At 50.6% G+C, this 18,780-nt stretch overlaps 1 protein-coding gene across 1 annotated transcript in view; it reads left to right on the top strand.

Moving 5' to 3' along the window:
* The window catches only part of kcnip1a (Kv channel interacting protein 1 a), a 42,331-nt gene that overhangs the window by 3,487 nt on the left and 20,064 nt on the right, over nt 1-18,780 (top strand). The window contains exon 3 of the mRNA XM_076046648.1: nt 1,993-2,229. Within this exon, the coding sequence (XP_075902763.1) occupies nt 2,142-2,229 (88 nt within the window). The 5' untranslated portion in view covers nt 1,993-2,141. The remainder of the gene's footprint in view (nt 1-1,992; nt 2,230-18,780) is intronic.

The following is an 18,780-nucleotide window of genomic DNA, read 5'->3' as shown; positions in this document are numbered from 1 at the left end:
CTATTTCCTCATTTCTCCTCCTCTTTGCTTTGCCATTATTACCCTGTTTTACCGCAGAGCTTTCGGTCCACAAACCACAGGCGGTTCCGGGCTAAATATAGCTCGAGGACACTATAAGATTACGGCCCTGCAACATCTTTCTTGTACCTCCTTTTCTTTTTACCCCCTTTCCAGACATTTCTTTTGGAATATTATGCAAATTATAATAATGGGTGCGTGCCACAGGCCTGGCCGAGGTGTTGACCATAGGGTCACACCATCCATTACTGCGAGTAGTTGGACACAGCTTGACCAGTTGGTTGACAGGGTTACTGATTAGCTGAGATCGCAGCCATGGAGGTCAGTGAAGTTCTTCACAGAGGTGATTTATGAAAACCGCTAAAAGGAAACAACGAGAATGCTTTTATTTCAGTTTTGACCCTTTATGAGGGATTAATTGCATTTCCTGCATCACATCTCTCTTCACGGTTGTTGTTGCCAGCAGCTCTGAGTGCTCAACACCGTAAACAACGTGCAAAAATAGCTTTGAAATAGGATTAGCGGTTATTATTATATGCCTTTTGCCCCCTTTCGCTGTAATCTGGAGATTTTAGAATCCTTCATTGTCATTATCACACATAATAATATTAGGCAACACTGTGAGACATCTGAAATGAACGTGTGCACAAACAGGGCTACAGTATTAAAAAAACAAAACAAAAAAATACTTTGTGTACCTTACACTCTGGAGCCTACGCAACTGCTGGGCAGCATGAATTATTAAAACGTGTATACACATTCAAACCAAATACTGTACTGGTGAGCTGTGTGTAATAAAGCCGTCATGTTTATATGAAATGCAGACTAATGGAATTCATAATGAACTCGGTTGAACGAAGTCGGTTGCATTGCGCCATAACAGGACATATGTCAAAATAATGAGGCCGGTCAGCCTAATGAGATACGTCTGTTTTTAAATGTGGTGTCAGTCATGCCCTGATATTCTCCACCATGCTCTTTCACTGTACAAGGAGGCTTATACTGCAGGTCTCCAAACAGCTTCCAAGTTTCCACCGTCAAAAGCTTGTGATAAAGAAGACAAATGGTGGATGGACCCGTATGAATCAAAAGCGTCAGTATTATATGCACTGTTATTCAAAGTTATCAGCAGGTCCCTTCTGTTTGGTATCACCCGGACAAAAGTTGTCACGACAACAGAAAGCCAAATCAGCTGTGCTGATGCTAAAAGGAAAAAATTAATAGCACGCAGCTCAGGTTATTAGCTGATATTTATCTGTTACACGGGCTTTGGGAGGGCTTGACAGAGGAGTGCGTGCGCGTGTGTTTGTGCACGCATCTGTGTGTTTGTGCACGCATCTGTGTGTTTGCCTAGAGAGAGCGAGAAGCGAGAGAGCGCCAGCGCAGTGTGTTTGCTCTGCTTTGTGGGGAGCTGTCTATTGTCGCTGGTGCTGAAAGTGGATTACAGCTCCCCACTTAAAAGGAGAGGATAAATTCGATAAGCGAGAGGGGAGAAGAGGGGGAAAACAGTGGGGTGGGGTGGGGTGGGGTGGGGGGGGGGGGGGGGGAGATAAGAGGCGGGAAGCTGAAGGAGAGCAAAGTGGGACTGGGATTGCTTCACTCGCCTCACTTCCAGAAGCTCCAGGGGAAAAAAAATAAAAAAACAAGTTTCAGGGGGAAACTTGGAAAGTAAGAGAGTCCTGCTGAACGATGCTGCTCTTCAGTCCTCCTGGCAGGGGGCTCGGCTTTTTAGTTCTTTATCCTCCTTCCTCTTCCTCTGCGCGGACACACACACACACACACACACACACACACATCTCAAGCTGTCACTAATTTGGTTACACTCACTTGGGGAGGCGGAGGAGGGTCGGGGGAGGAGGAGGAGGAGTTGGGAAATCAGGGGGAGATCACCATTTCTCTGTTTTTCTCTCTCTCTCTTTCTCTCCTCTCTCTCCCTCCCCCTCCCTTTCTCTCTCTCTCGCCGTCTCCCCGCAGCTCGACAGGGCGAAAGGCGTCGCAGCTCAGAGAGCGCTCGCTCCACCCGCGGCTTCCTGCGCGGCGACCAGGACACAGAGTGGGAAGACGCTCGGACCCGGCGCCGCTGCAGCTGTGCTGAGCCCGCCGTGTCCCGGCTGGCGGCCAGGATGACGGGATGCGCCAAACGTTGCAAGCAGGGGCTGGTCAAGTTCGCTCTGTCCCTGCACAAACTGGTCACCGGAACTCTCATCAAAGGTAGGAGCCGCATCTTAATCCGTCCATCTTTTTCTGTTGTTTTGCCTTTGCACCTGTGAAAGAAAGTTGTTTTTCGAATTTGTTTCCCGCCGGCGCAGCGGTGCTGTGTTGTGGCTCCATGTTGTTGTTGCCAGTCCTGCTCACACTGACAAAGTGGAAGCTAAAGTCTAATCCAGCCCATCTTTCATCTTCAGCTCTCGCAACTCTTTATATTTTTTCTTCCTTGCGCAGTTCTCTTGTCTGCAGTTGACCTCGTTCTGTTGGCAATATGCTCTGGAGAGCGCAGAGCCAAGCAGACAGAGATGAAGGCAGTAAGCAGCTAATACGGCACAGAGAGATAAAGTTGATATAGTGTGCTGTGTGTGTGTGTCTGTGTGCGTACGTGCGTGCGTGCGAGCGTGTGTGATGAATGTGCACAATAAAGACGCGCCTGTGTGGCAACGTGGATGAGGAGGCGCGCGCTCCCGAGGCTGAAGGGAGCTTCACTGTTGGGCTTTATTCATCCTGATTTAGTGTGTGTGTGTGTGTGTGTGTGTGTGTGTGTGTGTGTGTGTGTGTGTGTGTGTTTGTGTGTGGTTCCACAGTTTGCGAGTGCTAATATTAGAAACGGACTTTGCTCATGTGTGTAACATGTAAAGTGGTTACTTTCAAGAGAAAAAAAACACTTTTGAACAGCGACGGAGATCCGTACAAAGCCACGTGTGTAGCACAGCAGCAGCAGCCTGCAGGCGCACGGAGACACACACACACACGCAATACTACTTACAGTATAATAGTCTTTGAGTCGATTGACATTATGTCCACAGGGAGAGCAAACATCAAAGAAGCCAGTTGCCCGTACAGTAGATGCATAAAGACCCACTGAAAAATGCACACACACACACACACACACACACACACACATTTGTTAAGACTCCAGCAGTCATTCACAGTGGGGTAGATTTAGCCCTGGGGTCTCTCCACACCCCCACCCCCACCCACTACCCCTCATCATACACACTCACACAAACGTACGCAGTCACACTGGTTGCGTAACCAAAAAACTCAGCGCAGGGAAACCACATGAAGATGCAGCATCGGACACAAAAGAACCTTTTCACTCATCTACAAATAAAATTCACGTACACACACAAGCATAACCGGGGAAAAACAACCTTACAAGTGTGTGTGTGTGTGTGTGTGTGTGTGTGTGTGTGTGTGCTTGTGTGCGTGCGTGCGTGCGTGCGTGCGTGTGCGTGTGCGTGCAGTTCAGGTCCACATCTGCTCTTTTTCAGCGGTCTGTTGGGAGTGAGCTCTATCGGCAGCATCAGATTAGCGAGCAGCCGTAGAGGCAAATAAGACACACACACACACACACAGACACACACACACACCCACACATACACATGCGCAACAACGCAAACAAAAAAAGGAGCATGGAGAAGAAGTAATTCATCATCAGTTACTAAATGCTCACAGCCCCTGAAACTGTTGAGGTTTCACAGCAACTTTTACTTGACTTTAGTTCACTTCAGGACCGTGGGGAGCACGGCCATTAGAATTGTACCAACCAACCAGTCAATCAGTCAATCAGCTTTTATTTGTACAGCGCTAAATCACACCCAAAGGTGTCTCAAAACGCATCGTACAATCAGAGAAAAAAACAACTGGCCCCCCAGAACAAGCAAGGTGCGGCAGTGGCCAGGAAAAACTCCCGTGTGGGAAGAAACCTGGAGCAGATCCAGACTCCAGTGGGCCAGAGGTAATCTGCCTGTGACCAGTTGGGGTGAGGAGAGAGAGAGAGAGAGAGAGAGGGAGAGAGAGAGAGAGAGAGAGAGAGAGAGAGAGAGAGAGAGAAAGAACAACAAAGCTCTAGATTAGCAAATGAGTTTCCCATTGACGTTTGGGAATTTAAACATGCTGGGATCCAGTTTTACGTCTGTGAAAAGGCAACATTAAAAAGCTGCGTTGAGTTCATGGAAACCAGGAGAGTCAGCAGAAGCGAAACTAATTTGACTCAATCGTTGAAGGAGTCTCGCAGTGATGCAACCCCTCATCTTTCTTGAAACCCTCTTTGAACTGCCCACGTGTGTTGGCTCCTCACTCCGTCACACCCTGCGACACTCCAACACGTTAATTCACGCTCACGCGTGACCGTCTTGTTATCCTCCCATCCCCTCTAGGATGCTCGTCAGTGATGCCAGGCTTCAGGGGTTGCGTTCGGACAAGTTCAGCAATGTTTATTAAACACAACCCGCACACACTCACGACGCGCCAGCGTCGGAGCTAATCAGGGCGGCCGTCAGTCACGCAGCAGCGGAGGGAGGAAGTGTGAAGCGTTCAGCATTCAAAGGAGGGCGAAGGTGGGAATTCAAAACCGCCACGCAGGAAATGACACACTTCAGAGGAGACGGGTGGGGCGGCTCACATTACTCTACTTCAAAATGTAGGTGCTTCTTGTATCAACCAATGAGGGAGAGCGTCGGTTCCTCGGGAAGCCAGATGCAGCCGCGCAACACCGAGAGTTAATTCTGTTAAGCTCTGACTTGTTGCTCACCTTTTAAGAGCCTGGCAGATTCAGACTGGACAGGTTTAGTGTATTTGGCAGTCAACCCATAATGCATTGCAGTCTGAGTGGATCGGCAGAGATCTTCCGAGTGTGTAACTTATGTCGCACCTGCTGAGAGTGCTCTCGGAGCTGAGCTCCTTCAGCCCGCCGCGGTAGCGCTGCAACACAGCGGGGATGCAGCTACCCGTGGGGCCGGGCTAATTAGCATTCAGCTAACTAGCATGGCTTCAACGCATCCACGGATGACAATTCATGGCAGAGTTAGTTAATTAGTTAGTACTAGTTATTGTCTTTTTAATTAATCCAGTGATTAAAATTAAAAAGTTGTAAATACACTCATTTATCTGTCAGTTTATTCCAACTACTATCAGCAACTGTCTGACCTGAAACACTGACACTAACTACTGACAAGTAACTTCAAGTGAAAATGTCTAGAAGGTAGTCGAAGCAAAGTTAGTTGCCCAAAACAGTTTTACAGTTTGTTCACTTGTAACAAGAGTCATGGTACCCCTGTTATTTGACACACCAAGTGTTCAGATAATAAATATTGCGTGATAGGAAGAAATTCCTTCCTTAATCTTTGTCGAGAACAATTTTGATGCAATTTGCTGTAAAGAAGTCATCCTCCTGTATTTTGGAGAAGGCGATTTTAAAATGGGAAACCCTGCTCAGGTTTTTCAAGCTTTGGAGAAGGACAACACTGACCTCTGGTGGTAGAACAGGAGAAATACATGTTTTAAGAAGTGTACCTATCTAATAAGGCACTTGGCAGCACACCATCCAACATACATGGAGAATAGCAATGAAATATATTTCCTCTTTGAGAGTATGAAACTTTAAAAGTTCATCTTCTGTCCTTTTGGAGGGAATGCATACTTACAATATCAGCTGTGTTGGTGTGGAATGCAGTTCTAGCAGTTGTGGAAAATGATGTTTGTTTGTTTTTTAACCTTTGAGACCTCTGCAAGTCGTCTCGCTGCAGAATGATAAGAGCGAAACCTCTTCTGTCATTTTGCATCTACTTTCATCTCTCTTGCCGGGAGACGAGCAGAGTGAGTGTGTCTGTGTGTGTGTGTGTGTGTGTGTGTGTGTGTGTGTGTGTGTGTGTCCGTGTGTGTGTGGAAGTGCCGAATTTCCACTTTCTTTTCATCGTCCTCTTTGAAAGAAAACCCTGGTAAACACTCTCTCAAGTGGTGCCAGACTATAAACGGCGTGGACGCCTTCACCCATCGAGTCCGCGCAGGCAGGCGCTTCCTCCTGGCTGGCATGCACAATCGGAACCGCCTGCGTGCAGGACCGCGGCTGCTGTGTTGATGTGGAGGATTTAATCAGCAAAGCAGCACTTTCCTTTTCTTTTTTTTTTGGGCTACAACATGAAAGAATGTTTTTCTGCCGTCAGAGCCTCAGATTGATCACAGCAACTTTGCTGCAGAGGGTTTTTTTTTCCTGTGTGTTCTCTCATGCCGTAAGCCCCACAAAAAAAAAATCATGTCTGTTGAGAAACATTGACGGAGCAACAAAACAGTGAACTTGAAACAAGTCGACTTCTGTCGGTGTTTGAAGCTCCTCCTGCTGAGGAATAACCTTCTGATGGACTCTTCTTCATTCTGTTTCTCCTCCCCCTCACTTTCTGGCTTCCACACCACCACCGCTGCTGTTGCTGTTGCTGCTGCTGCTGCTGCTGCTGCTGTTGCTGCTGCTGAGTCAGTTCTCTGGCAAACCATCGTTTGTTTATATCTCCTATTTAAGCTTCTGCTCCCCCACCACCCCCGCCCACTCACCCTTCCCCTCCCCTACTTCACCCCTCACCCACCCATTAATATTTAGCGATCCTCTGCTGTGCGAGGCCGAGCTTGAACTGCGGCGGGAGCAAAGAACCCCTGTGATTCATCCAGAATTTATCAGCCATGCAGACGGAGAGGATCTGCTTCCAGCGCCCTCTTTTGCAGCCTTATTTAAATATTTTCAATGTCAGATTGAGGAGGGGGGGGGGGAGTAAAAAAACGTGTTAAATAAAATATTAGTCGTGGCAGAGTATTTTTATGAGCTGCAGAAAACGCCTGGAAGGCAACCAAAAGTATTTCAACGTGTCGTTCCCTCTCGTTTGCGGGCGTCTCGGACGGCGGACAGCAGAGGGCGCTGGTTTCCCTTCCTTCTCTGATCTCCTCCCGCCCTCCCTTCCTCCCTCGCTCCCTCCCTCCCTCCCTCCCAGATGGTGCAGATTGGACCTGAAGTGAAGAGGAGCCTTAAACAAATGAAGCATTAAATATTCAGCGACTGTAAGTGCCTGCTGATGAAGCAGCTGTTCCTCTGATGGTTGACGAGCGGCGGCGCTGACGGCGGCCGCTCAAGGTGTCACCAGGACTCACATCTTAAGTGACTCTCCCCCTCCAGTTTCTTCTTTTTGCATCTGGAGGATGTGGCTGCACATCCTTGTTCAGGGGAAAAGGAAAAAAAAAAACCCCAACAACAACCCACCGCCATCAACAGATAAATTAGGCCGCGCCGGTAAATGAGAACAGGGATGAAAGCAAATGAGAGCATGGAAATGTGTTTTGTGCATGAGTAAGCGCACGTGTACGCGTGCACTGTTGCAGGGGGGGCTTTGATGTGAGCGTCGGCCCCACTCACCCACCCCAACTGCTGTCACATCACTTTAAACGCGCCGTGGGGGGGATGCGGCGCCCATTCAAATGCCAAGCGCGGCGCATAAAAATCCCCATGCAAAAGGCTCTCCGGGGGAAGGAGACATCATTCCCTCCCCTCCCCGCACCAGCCCTGCAATCAATCCCCAAAGCTGCATACAATTAACGCTCCCATCACTCTCCTCTGAAGGGGGGGGTTGGGGGGGGAGTTGGTATTCAGTTTGCGGAAAAGCGGCAGTAGGCGGCGACGCGGAAGACTTTTGCCGCCTTTGTCGTACGTTGCAATTTCAATTTTTTTCCATCCACGCTGGAACCCTGCTGCTTGGCGCCGCCTGTAAAACTTGAATATATATCGAGACGGAACAATGCACACGTATAAATATACACATTTGGGCGCGCGCAGAAAACTGACAGTCAGACAGCCGCTGCCAGTTTTTCCCTTCCCGACACAAAGCGTGTGGGCGGAGAGCAGCAGGGAATCTCCATCAGCGATTCAGTGGGAGGCAGCGAACTGTTTCCTGGTAGAGATGAGCGAGCTGCGGGAGGAGGCTGGGCCCTCTGCAGACCCCGCAACACGCTTCCGTCCGTGTCCGGAGGTCAAAGCGGCGAGATATAAAGAATAAAAAACAAACTTGCACAGCACGAGCACAAACATCTGTGTTTTGTGCACTGGTGTGTTTTCTTCTCTGTTTACACAGCAGAGCGGCTTCCTCCATCTCAAAGTTCTCTGCAAGTCTCCAGAGCGCCAAGCTGTGAAGGAAGCGCTGGCAAGACACTCAGCTGGACCGCTGGCGTGCCGGGACGTCGTGCACATGTTTCAGCATGAGCAGCTTCTGCTCAATGTCGCTAACTAGCTAACTAGCTTTATCTTCGGCCACCGAGAACAGAAACGTCTGCAGCTCTTCGTTGGCCCATGGTACAATTTCTAAAACATTTCGGTTTTTAATACGGGGAAAATGGTTTGTTTTTTTTCGTGAAAGACTCCGACTCGACTTTGGTCCAAACTCTTGCCCAATCAGTGCCTTGCTCTGTGCTACGACACCACTATGGGTCCTGGTCAGCATGCTTGGAACCCCAAGGAAGCAGGTACCAAAATGGTAACGCTGTGTCGGGGCCAGTGGAAACGCTAAGTCACTGCAACCAACGTAGGGTAGGATGGACGACTTCCCCAGGACTGTGACCGGCATGCTGGCCGTTGAACACTGATTGCATATTCAACAGGTGTTTGGCCATCTTGCTCACCAACTTCTTCTTAGAAATCGGATTAGCAACAATTAGAGGAAGGCTGCATGTCACATCTGAACCAAAGCAGTTTTTCCTCAAGAAGAGTCCAGGCAGGCAACACCGACCATTTCTGAGATCTGTTTGATTCATCTAATTTATCGGTCCACTGGAGAAACTGCTGGAAGAATTTAGAAATGGGAGATGAAACTTGGAAATGGCTTTGGTAGAAACCATCCGTCACGTTCAAGCGGATCGATCTGATCTGTTGCTGCGGCGCGCTGACCGCTCCCTCGCTGACTGCTGCTGGGCACCGCGGGTGGGAGGAGGGGTTTAACACAACTTGTGTCAAAGCCAGTTGGGAGTGAAGTGAATTGTCGTTTGCAGAGGAAAATCTTTCAGCGGCGCGTGAACGGTAAATCCGCCTGGCGTGGAGCAGCATCCAGCGGCTTACCCGCTTCTCTTTGCTCCAGCTTCGCATCCTGGTTGTGGAATCCATGGAGAATTTTAGTTCTCAGTAACGTGACCGCACTGCAATGTTAACTCAAACAACTGCCAGTGTTTCACTGCGTTGTTAGAATTCATTAAATGGGAACATTTGATACTTTGAATAAACGGAAAACGCAAACAAAGACGCAACTTTTTCAAAGTCGCCGATTTCAGCTCTTTTTGTGCTAATATTAAGGTGGAACCGTCAGATACACAAACACGGCTGACTGGAGACGACTGGGGGGGTCATTTTTTTGCTGTAAATTAGAGTGAAATGATCCTTTAATAATGATGACATGCATCTGTGCTTTGTGCGGAGCGGCCTTGTCGCACATCTGGCGACACGCGTCGGGGTGTGTGTGTGTGTGTGTGTGTGTGTGTGTGTGTGGGGGGGGGGGGGTGAATTTTACCTGCTTGCCCTGATTGGTTGATCTCGGTGCAGCTCCGCCTCATTCTCATGCCCGTCAGGGTCGGCCAGCCGCTCCCAGTGCCATTAAATTGAGCCGCGATGGTTCCGAGCCCATTAAACAAGCAGGTGCAGCTCTCTCTCTCTCCTCTCGCTCTCCATCCCTCTCTCTCTCTGTCACGTCCCCCTCATTTTATCACCCTCCTCCCCCCTCGCCCATGTCCCCCCCTCTCCCCCTCCGCCTTCCCCGTCCTCCCAATTCTCTGCTCTCATTTGACTCCCCCCCTCCGGTCTTCTCCCTCCATCTGTCTTCCCCTCTCCTCATGCACTTATTGGCCCCTGTCTCATCTCTCTCGTCTTCGTCTTCTGTCTCATCTCTCTCGTCTTCTGCACACCTCTCTGTCGCCCCGTGACTGTGACAGTATAATTCCGTATCTTTTTAGCCGCGTCTCCTTGTCAACAGCGTGTTTCTCCGATGTGAAATTCCTCTCCCCTCTCAACCTCCTTCCACACCGGAGCCGTCCGACGTTCCCTCTCTCGCCCTCCGTCTTTCCTGGCTGCAGTGAGAAGGTCCGCTGTGTAACGGTTAATAAATGATGAGACGCAGGTGGGCCGGCGTGATGGATGATCATCACGAGGGGATCCAGAGACGCTCTGGACAGGGCGGATGGTTGCAGCCCAGGCCACGGCAGGTTTAATGCCTTGGAAGAGTTTGGCACCGGGCCTAATGGGATGGACCTGTTGCTGTTTAGTGTTATTGCGCTGTGAGCGCGGCTCCGCGAAGCTATTTTGGTTCCCTCGTCTCGGGCCGCGGAGACATTAACGCCTCGATTAGCTCATCCGCTTGGTGTTTGTTAGCAGTGGAGGCCAGAGGAGGAGGCTGTCGGAGGATAGCACTTGGAACTCTTCGCGGCAGATGTGAATATTCCGATCACACACTGCACGCCGCTCTCTCTCTTTTTTTTCTTTTCTTTTTTTTTCTTGGGTTAATGCGCGGATTTGTAATTACCTCCCGATCTTGTGGCATGTAAATACAATATTGGCTTTGCAAAACAAAAGAGGGAATATGAATATGTTATGAGTTCATCGGGAAAAGTGAATTGTCTGCAGCAAAGCAGAATGTGTCGAAAAATATAAAAAGGAAACGCTGGCAAGAGAAAAATCCTGTGGGTGTGAGTGATGAATTAAAATACAGCAAAACAGTTCACAGATATTGTATTGTGTCCTAACTTCACATTGAGTTGCCACTTTAACTAAAAAGGTTTTAGGTAGTACAGTAGATTATAATATGTACTAGTCTATAAATAATATATAATCTATAAGTGCACGTGCATGGAAAAGAGAAATAGTATTTCATGATAACGAGAAAGTTTTTCTAGAACATTGACAAAATTCCACTGAAGAAATCCCATTTTACACCCATACAGTATATTCAGGTCTTGATTATGCAGCCTGCACACCGGTGGTCATTAGTTTATTTAGATTAGATGACTTGATTAGTAATAAAACTGTGGATGTTTTCCTACTAAAACTGATGCTTGTCTGGAAGGGCAGGAAGTGTCTCTGTGGATGGAACAAACACCTGGCAGGGGTTGATGGCACTAAGGTTGCAGATTTCCAGAACTCGTGACTTCGACTGAACTTCAGGATGGAGATTCCTCCTTTCTGAGCAGCTAATGACATTCGCTGTTGGAAAACAGATATGTTTTTATAAACTGAGCATTAACAGACGCTCTGTCATGACGAGTTTTCATTGCGACAATTTTTTTTCTTGGCTGGGATGGGAGCGGCTGCTTCTCCGGTGAAGGACACTCGGTGACCTCCAGCGTGATTCCTCCCTGATCCTCCTCCGCCCGCTCTCCGACTCTCGCTCGATGACTCCGCCGCGCGATGCCGCGACCTCATTAGATCCGACGCCGATAGACAGCCGATGCGGCCTTTCCACTCCGTTACCGCGGATCCTCAGCGTTTCATCGATTGAGCGAGCGCAGCAGTTTCTTCCACCGGCAGTGTCGCCGGGTTGCTCTTATCCAGTCGTCAGCAACTATGCGTCGATTTCACTCCTTTTTCACCATTTGAAGTCGTCAGGCTCTGATGTTCGAGAGCGAGTCTCCTTCAACCTGAACGCCCGGCGTTCGGTTCCTGATCACGCAGGAACTCTTGTCCCTTCTTGTCGTGACCTTGAACGCACCGGCGGGTTCTGAGCGTCGCTTCATCTCCGCGTGAAAGCGCCGCCGCCGAAACCTAAACAGCCGCTCTCTCGCTCACTTTGCGCGAGGTTTCCTCCCTCCAGCGCCTCCTGGGATTCATGGTGTTTGAACAACTTTAATAGAGTTCCGTCGGGTTCCGTTCCGTCGCAGATGCAAATGTGTGCGTCGGGGCGGGGGAGTGAAAAACAACAACAACGACGAGGACAACAAATGGGATAATGAGCCAGTGAAAACTGCTGTAACACGGCGCTGTGATCCTCCTTCTCCGAGGTCATTGGGAAATTCTCCTGTAGCAACGTATTGATTCTTCCAACGGCCCAGCTCGCCGTCTTCCACCCTCACCTGGCCACAATCCAAACATCGTCATGTGCTGCATCTTTTTTTTTTCCTGATGGCAGACCGTTCCCTCTATCTGTCTTTCCCACACATTTCCGGAGGGCTTTGATCCCCCGTCGCTCCTCCGACGATCGCCCCCCCCCCGAAGTTTAAACACAGCGAATCACGCTCCCTTATCTCGGCCCATTCAGCCGAGCTTTTAGAATTTAATCAGCGTGACTTGTGTCCGGCCCCGTGTTTGAGAACACGTCTCCCTCTGTTGATGCATCGAGGCTCTTAGTCACACGCCGCGTGCACGCGTGCGTCTGCAAGGACAGGCATTTGAAAAATGGGTTTTTCGAAAGGGGATCGGCGATACCGGGGATTGTGGTATTGATCTGATGCCAAGTAGGTACACGGCTAGTATCGCCAATACTGATAGTTTTTACTTGAAATGTTCACGATCGTGGAATAATTGTGTGATTTTGCCTTTAGCGATTGATTATTATCACGGTGCAACACAATGCAAAACAATTTAACAGGATAGAGATAACAATTCCCTTTTGCTACACAAAACGTGCAAAATAAGAAAAAAAGCGACGAGAGAGAGGGAGATGGAGAGGGAGGGAGAGAGAGAGTGTATCATGAAGAGAAACTGCAACAAAAGTCTGGATCTCATCACTAATCACCTTGGTATTGATGCTGTTGATATTTGGTTCGATGTGTCCAGCCCTGGTTTTAGAAAAGTCTGTTGGCGTACTCTCACACTGCCCCGTCGTGCTGCTTCTCGTTCCCCTCCTCTGCTCTGATCCCCTCGTCTCGCACCCACTTCACCTCCTCAGGTTTTACTGGCATTGATCCTCGCCCAGAGCACCGTAAGCTGCCAGCAGCTTTTAATGAATGTCCCGGCCCGACGTCTTGATCACTGGCGTTGACGACTTCGGGCTCGGCGGCGGTGTCGGCGCAGCTCCTAAATTGTTTTCTTAAGCAAAGCCGCGTGGAGAATGTCAATCTGCAGCGGGCGGGCGGCGGCGCGGGCTGCCAGTCTCGCCAGCAGGGCGGCGCTCCGAGGCTGCCGAGGGCTTGAGGGTGATTGACGGAGGAGGTGTGGCGTGTCGTGGACTGGCGTCACTCTCTCTCCGCTTGGTTTGTCTCGGAGGGTGTGTGTGTGTGTGTGTGCACGGCTGCTGCTGCTGACAGCTTAATGAACCGGACATTAAAACGTGCCTTTGTTCACGTGCGAGGCGACGTCGCTGCAAATGTAGTGGTGTCAAACGTGCGCGGGCGGCTTTGTCGCCTGTGACCTTCCGGCTGGCGGGCAGGACACACACACGCACACGCACACGCACACGCACACAAACACACACAGAAATTGCTGTTTCGGCTCCGGGAGCGTTTGCCAGCGGAATAGCAAAACGTGGACTGATCCGTCCATCCCTCCCTCCCTCCTTTATCTCCTCCCACCACCTCCTGCTCTCTTCCTCCCCCTCTGTCACCCCCGTCCAGCCCTCCGCCTCCCACCCGTCCTGCCCCCCTCACTCTGCCTCCCCCAATTGTTTGCCAGCCCTCCTTGTTTGCGTCTCCCCCCCCGCACCCCCACCATTGTCTTTTTCATTCCCTGCGTCGCCTCTCTGAATTCTCCCTTTGTTTTTGCTCCTCTCCCGCTCTCCCACTTCTCCCCTCTTCCATCTTTTCCCGTGCAACAGTGTGCAATCCCTCCCTCTCCGATCCCCACTAAACGGACGACGAGGACGCTGAGGGAAGCTGGGAGGGGGGACAGAGACGGGCGGATGTGTTGGAGACGCTCGGCGAAATTGATGGGGATGACAGTCTGGTGGCAGGGGGCGCACAAAGAGAGAGAGAGAGAGCGCGAGAGAGAGAGATAGTGAGAGAGAAAGAGAGAGAGAGAGAGAGGGAGGGAGTGAGAGAGTGCACGGCGGAGCCGAGACAGCGAGATAGATGGGATGTAAACGAGGCAGTGGCGGTGACAGCGAGCGCAGCGGCAGCTTCATGTGCGCCCCCTGTTTTCATTCACACACAATCTCTGGCAAACACGCACGCAGCACGCACACCTCTCGCTCGCTTGCTCACTCACCCATTCGCTCGCTCACTCACTCAGACACATCCAGCACACGCACACACACCCCGGAGCAGAAGCAGCGGCGGATGAGCGTGGGCGTGAAGGCAGCATGAGGAGTGATAGTAGCCGCTAGTCACACACGTTCGGCCGGCTGATGGACCAACTTCATTAGGTGCAACGCACAAAGCCACTCCAGACGCACTCCGGCCCGAGACCTCTGTCATTCAGACGCACGCACGCACGCACACACAAACTCGCACGCACCAACACAGCCCGTCTGCAAGCAGAAGTCAACATGGGTCTGGTAATGGGAACATTTTCCATGCACTCCAAACCGGTGAATTACCACAAAGGTAAGAGATCCTGATTTTATCTCATTTTTTTTGTCGTTTTCCGAATTGAAAAATTTTTTCCCCTTCGACTGTGTTTGTTTGCATGTCTCGGGATTTTGCGAAAAAAAAAAATGCGTATGGGTCCCCGCCATGATGTGTAATCGCACTTAAATTGGCTTTCGGAATCGTGTGCGTCTGCTTGCCGAGTTCTGGATATCGTACAGGAAATGCATGGCGTTGATGGGGCTGATTGTCAAGTGAAGACTAATGGAAAAGATAAATGTCACAGGCTCGTGATGTAACCTGCGGACCGTCTGCTGGCTGGGGGCCGGAAGGGTTGGGTGGCTGGGTGGGGGGTGGAGGAAGTGGAGGTGTGCGGTGCCATCGGGGATGCCTATAAAAGGTGATGGTATTCACCTCTGTCTGCTCCCCGGAACCACCCTGCTTCCTGTCTGCTGCGCCACCACCGCCACCACCGCTTGACAGGGAGGGGAACCGGCGCTGACCCCTTTGACTCGGGCCGCAGCCCCCCCGGGGGCCACAATAACCGTCCAGCGCTGCGTCAGTGAAAATGTAATTCACCTCTAAAATGGAAGGAAGAGCCGTAAATTACCGAGTGCTGTGAGTGCTGTGAGTGCTGAGTGTGTGTGTGTGTGTGTGTGTGTGTGTGTGTGTGATCCGTCAGCCCGGTTGGTCTGTTGACCTGATACCCCGATGGCGATCAGAGCCAGAGACAAAAAGCAGGGACATTGGCTGTGTCCCCATCACCTAGTAACAACTCCTTATTAGACCGTCAAGCCGTCAGCTGACGAGGCCGTGAGAAGACGCGAGTCTGGTTGGGTCTCCTGTCGGAAAGTCCCTGCCTGTCGTCTGCAGGGGTGTTTTTTTTTTTTTTTTTTTTTACGCGCACCTGTCAAACACCCCAGCGAGACCACACAGGGTCTTTTAAACGACAGTGAAAAACACTTTGGACCAGACCAGACCAGAGCCTGTGAATCCTTTCTGTTTTTTTTTTTTTGTTGAATCTGGAACCCAGGCGCGGATTTCATCCTGTGTGGGTTGTTTATATCATTCCTTGGTCCGCGCCTTGTTCCATTGCATGGCAACCGCTCGCAGCAACACGCACACAACACACACACACACACGCATACGCACTTGAGGCACTTTTTTTCAAGGTGGATATTTTCCATCACCGGAGAGACCCCACGTCTTGTGCGACCGACCACCTCACCCGCTGCAGTCGGGCGAGACTTCGGCCCCTACGTGGAGCGCCGATGTATTTTTAGGTGATTGCGAGCAGGAAACACGGCCCCTCCGGCCGGCCCGGCGTTGTAACAGGAGCGGCTTTGAAGTTGAGCAAGCGGGCGATAGACGAGTGAAAGCGAGGGGGAGGAAAATATTGAGGGAAAAGTTGAGAGAGGAGGCGAGTCGGCTCCTTAGGGGAGGTTGGGAGGGTTGGTGGGGTTGGGATGTGTGCACGTTTCACCATCTGCTTCGGCGCAAAAAAAAAAGGAAAGAAAGAGAGAAGCGTTTTAATGAAAGCGGGGCAGGATCCATTTTGCATGGAAGGGTTTGGCAGTGGGGCGCGAGACAGCGACCAGCTGGGCAGCAGCCAAAGAATTTCTCAGGATGAGGAATGTTTTCGAAGATACAGTTTGACTTTGCGCGAGGCAGATGGCGCCGTCTGGAGCCGACTCTGATTGCGCTTCACAGTGGGTTCACCCGGATTTTTACACACTCGGAGTGGCTCAGTGTCCTCTTGACTCTCCTGAAGTGATACTTTCCAAAAGGAGTGTCACCTGTTTTTACGGCTTCTGTCCAGTCGGCCCATATTCAATCTCAGACCATGTTTTCAAACGAGTCCTGAAATCCCTCCTTTGCTTGTATTCAGGTGCACTTTTTTGGGAAGCAGCCCTTTGTGATGTCAGCAAAAGGCATGTGTTCTGCCTTCAGGCTCCTCTGCACAGCCAACTTTTTCAATTTGCTTCTGAAAGTGTGGAAGGTGCCGCATAGCATCAGTTTTCTGCAAGCTACAAATTAGCATTTTTACTTGAGGTTGTAAACAGAGGGCAAAACACACTGCCTCTAGTTTTAAAGAGTTATTTGGATAGTAAAATGTGCCGGACTGGTACACCCCAGAGAGCCCAGGCTGAAAAAATAATGATTTGAAAAATGTAAAACACGCCAAATATGAACTAACGACGACAATTCAGCATCCTGGAAACTGCCAGCAAGTTGTTGGGGAAGTGCTGTGTGCATTCTTTTTGCCCGATTCTTTCCACTTTACTTGGGATTTTGTGTCAGACAGAACAAAACAAAACAAAGCAAAGCACAGCAGCGACTGCTCATTACTCCCAATAATGACTCGGGCTGAAAAATCTAGCGGCGGCGAGACGCCGCTCTCCCTCAGCGGCGCGACTTTCAGGGGCCGCGCGCAGGCTGGAGTTGTGCGTCAACGACACGAGTCGCACGCGGGAGCTGCGACTGTGCGCGGCAGGCAGCACTTGATAAAACACGCGTGGCATTAACATGTCCTCGACAGCCCTGCTGCTGCACGGCTGACGATGATCCCGACCTTCTGCTCAGAAGGTGAACAGTCCCGGAAACGAGCGCTGGCTTCATGTGTTTGTTCCCACAAGCTGCCTTTCAGTCTTGCTGCTGCTGCTGCTGCTGCCGCTGCCGCTGCCGCTGCTGCTGCTGCCGCTGCTGCTGCTGCCGCCTCTGCCGCTGCTGCTGCTGCCGCCGCTGCCGCTGCCGCTGCTGCCGCTGCCGCTGCTGCCGCCGCTGCCGCTGCCGCTGCCGCCACTGCTGCTGCCGTGTCGCTGAAATGTCAACACCCCGACACATTCTTTCAGGCTCAGCGCATTTGTACTTTCACACGCACGTCGCTTCCACTGCCGCCTCAGACATGCACTGTCTCTCTACTCTAACGTCGACGTCTCCCATTGGGTCGTGTCATCCAGTTCCGCCTCTGACAGGCTGTGTGGAAGGAGGCCGAGGCTGACAAGAGAGTCACGCAGACACTTAACGAACTGATGTTATCAGCAGACAGCTGGAGTTTTATTCACCAAATAATGAGATTTATTTTGCAATATTTGTGTGTTTAATCAGTGGCTCCAGTAAATTGGGCAAATATTAATGGTTTAATAGCAAACAGTAGAGCCGTCAGCGCTGTCACTGAAAATGAAGTCACGACTTCACGAGCAAACAGGTGGAGAGAAATGAGGTTTTCTAAACCAAAAATTGCACGAAACTTCGAGGAATTGATGCTATTTAGTTTGGTAAAACACGGTAAGGACTGGAGGAGGAACATCCTGAACTCCCAGTCAGGCTGTAGATGCAGGTTGTGGGATTCAGTCCCAGCTGAAGTCTCCCGACGGGGCGTCGCCCTGCGTGCCGATCGAGAGGCGTAGACGCAGCAGGTAAAAGCACTGGGGTAAAAGCTCCTCCGTAAATGCAACCAATTTCCATTTCTAATCAGAGCGCTTTACGTGATTAACTGACTGAAACACATTGAAGGAGTGGCGCCACACACACACACACACACACACACACACACACACACACACACGCAGAGAGAGGGCAGCGGGAGGCCTGCTGGTTCGTTGTACGCTGGCTTTGTGTCAGGGCAGGACTGAGGTTTAACCCCGGCCGCTCGACGTGCAGCCACACTGCGGAACCCTATTAAGGGATTTACCCGCGCACCCTAGTGGCGGGGGGGCCAAAAAGATGCATTTATTATGTGGCGCTCTGCACAAGCTACTCTATTGCTGTGAAAAATTTCCCAACGGGGGCCATAAAGCAGGAAACCTGCTCGGCGTCTCGCCGACACATCCGTCTCTCTCTGTCCTCGCGCTCCATTTGTTTTTGCATCTACTTCTCCTCCCTCTCAACTCCCGGCCTGACAAGTGAATTTTTCCTCTGCCCGCCGCCACCGCCGCCGTCTGGCTGTCTCACCTTATTTCACCCACCCTCCCCGCCCCCACCCTCTGGTTGAGCCGCTCGCCTCTTGATCTACGGCTCTTCGCCGGCCTCCGCGCTTCATCTCAGGGATTCTGACTTCAAATCTTTTTCCTTTTATTGTTTTGAAAGCAGATTTTTCTCTCTCTCTCTCTTGGTGAAGATAGCCTCCACTCAGGATCATTTTAAGTGTTTGAAGTGTTCATGTTTTTTTGTTTTTTTTGGAGTTTGAGGCTTTATGTCAATAAAAAAAGAGAATCTTGGGTTCTTGGGAGCGCGTCGGGTTCAGTGTTTCCTTCAGCTGCAGGGCTAAAGAAGAAGTTTGCTTCTTCACAAGGGTTTTTC

This window comes from Nelusetta ayraudi, unplaced genomic scaffold (genome assembly GCF_046127955.1).
Source record: "Nelusetta ayraudi isolate G7.1 ecotype Tasmania unplaced genomic scaffold, CSIRO-AGI_Nayr_v1 ptg000090l, whole genome shotgun sequence".
Taxonomy (NCBI): domain Eukaryota; kingdom Metazoa; phylum Chordata; class Actinopteri; order Tetraodontiformes; family Monacanthidae; genus Nelusetta; species Nelusetta ayraudi.
This window is presented reverse-complemented; position numbering and strand designations above follow the sequence as displayed.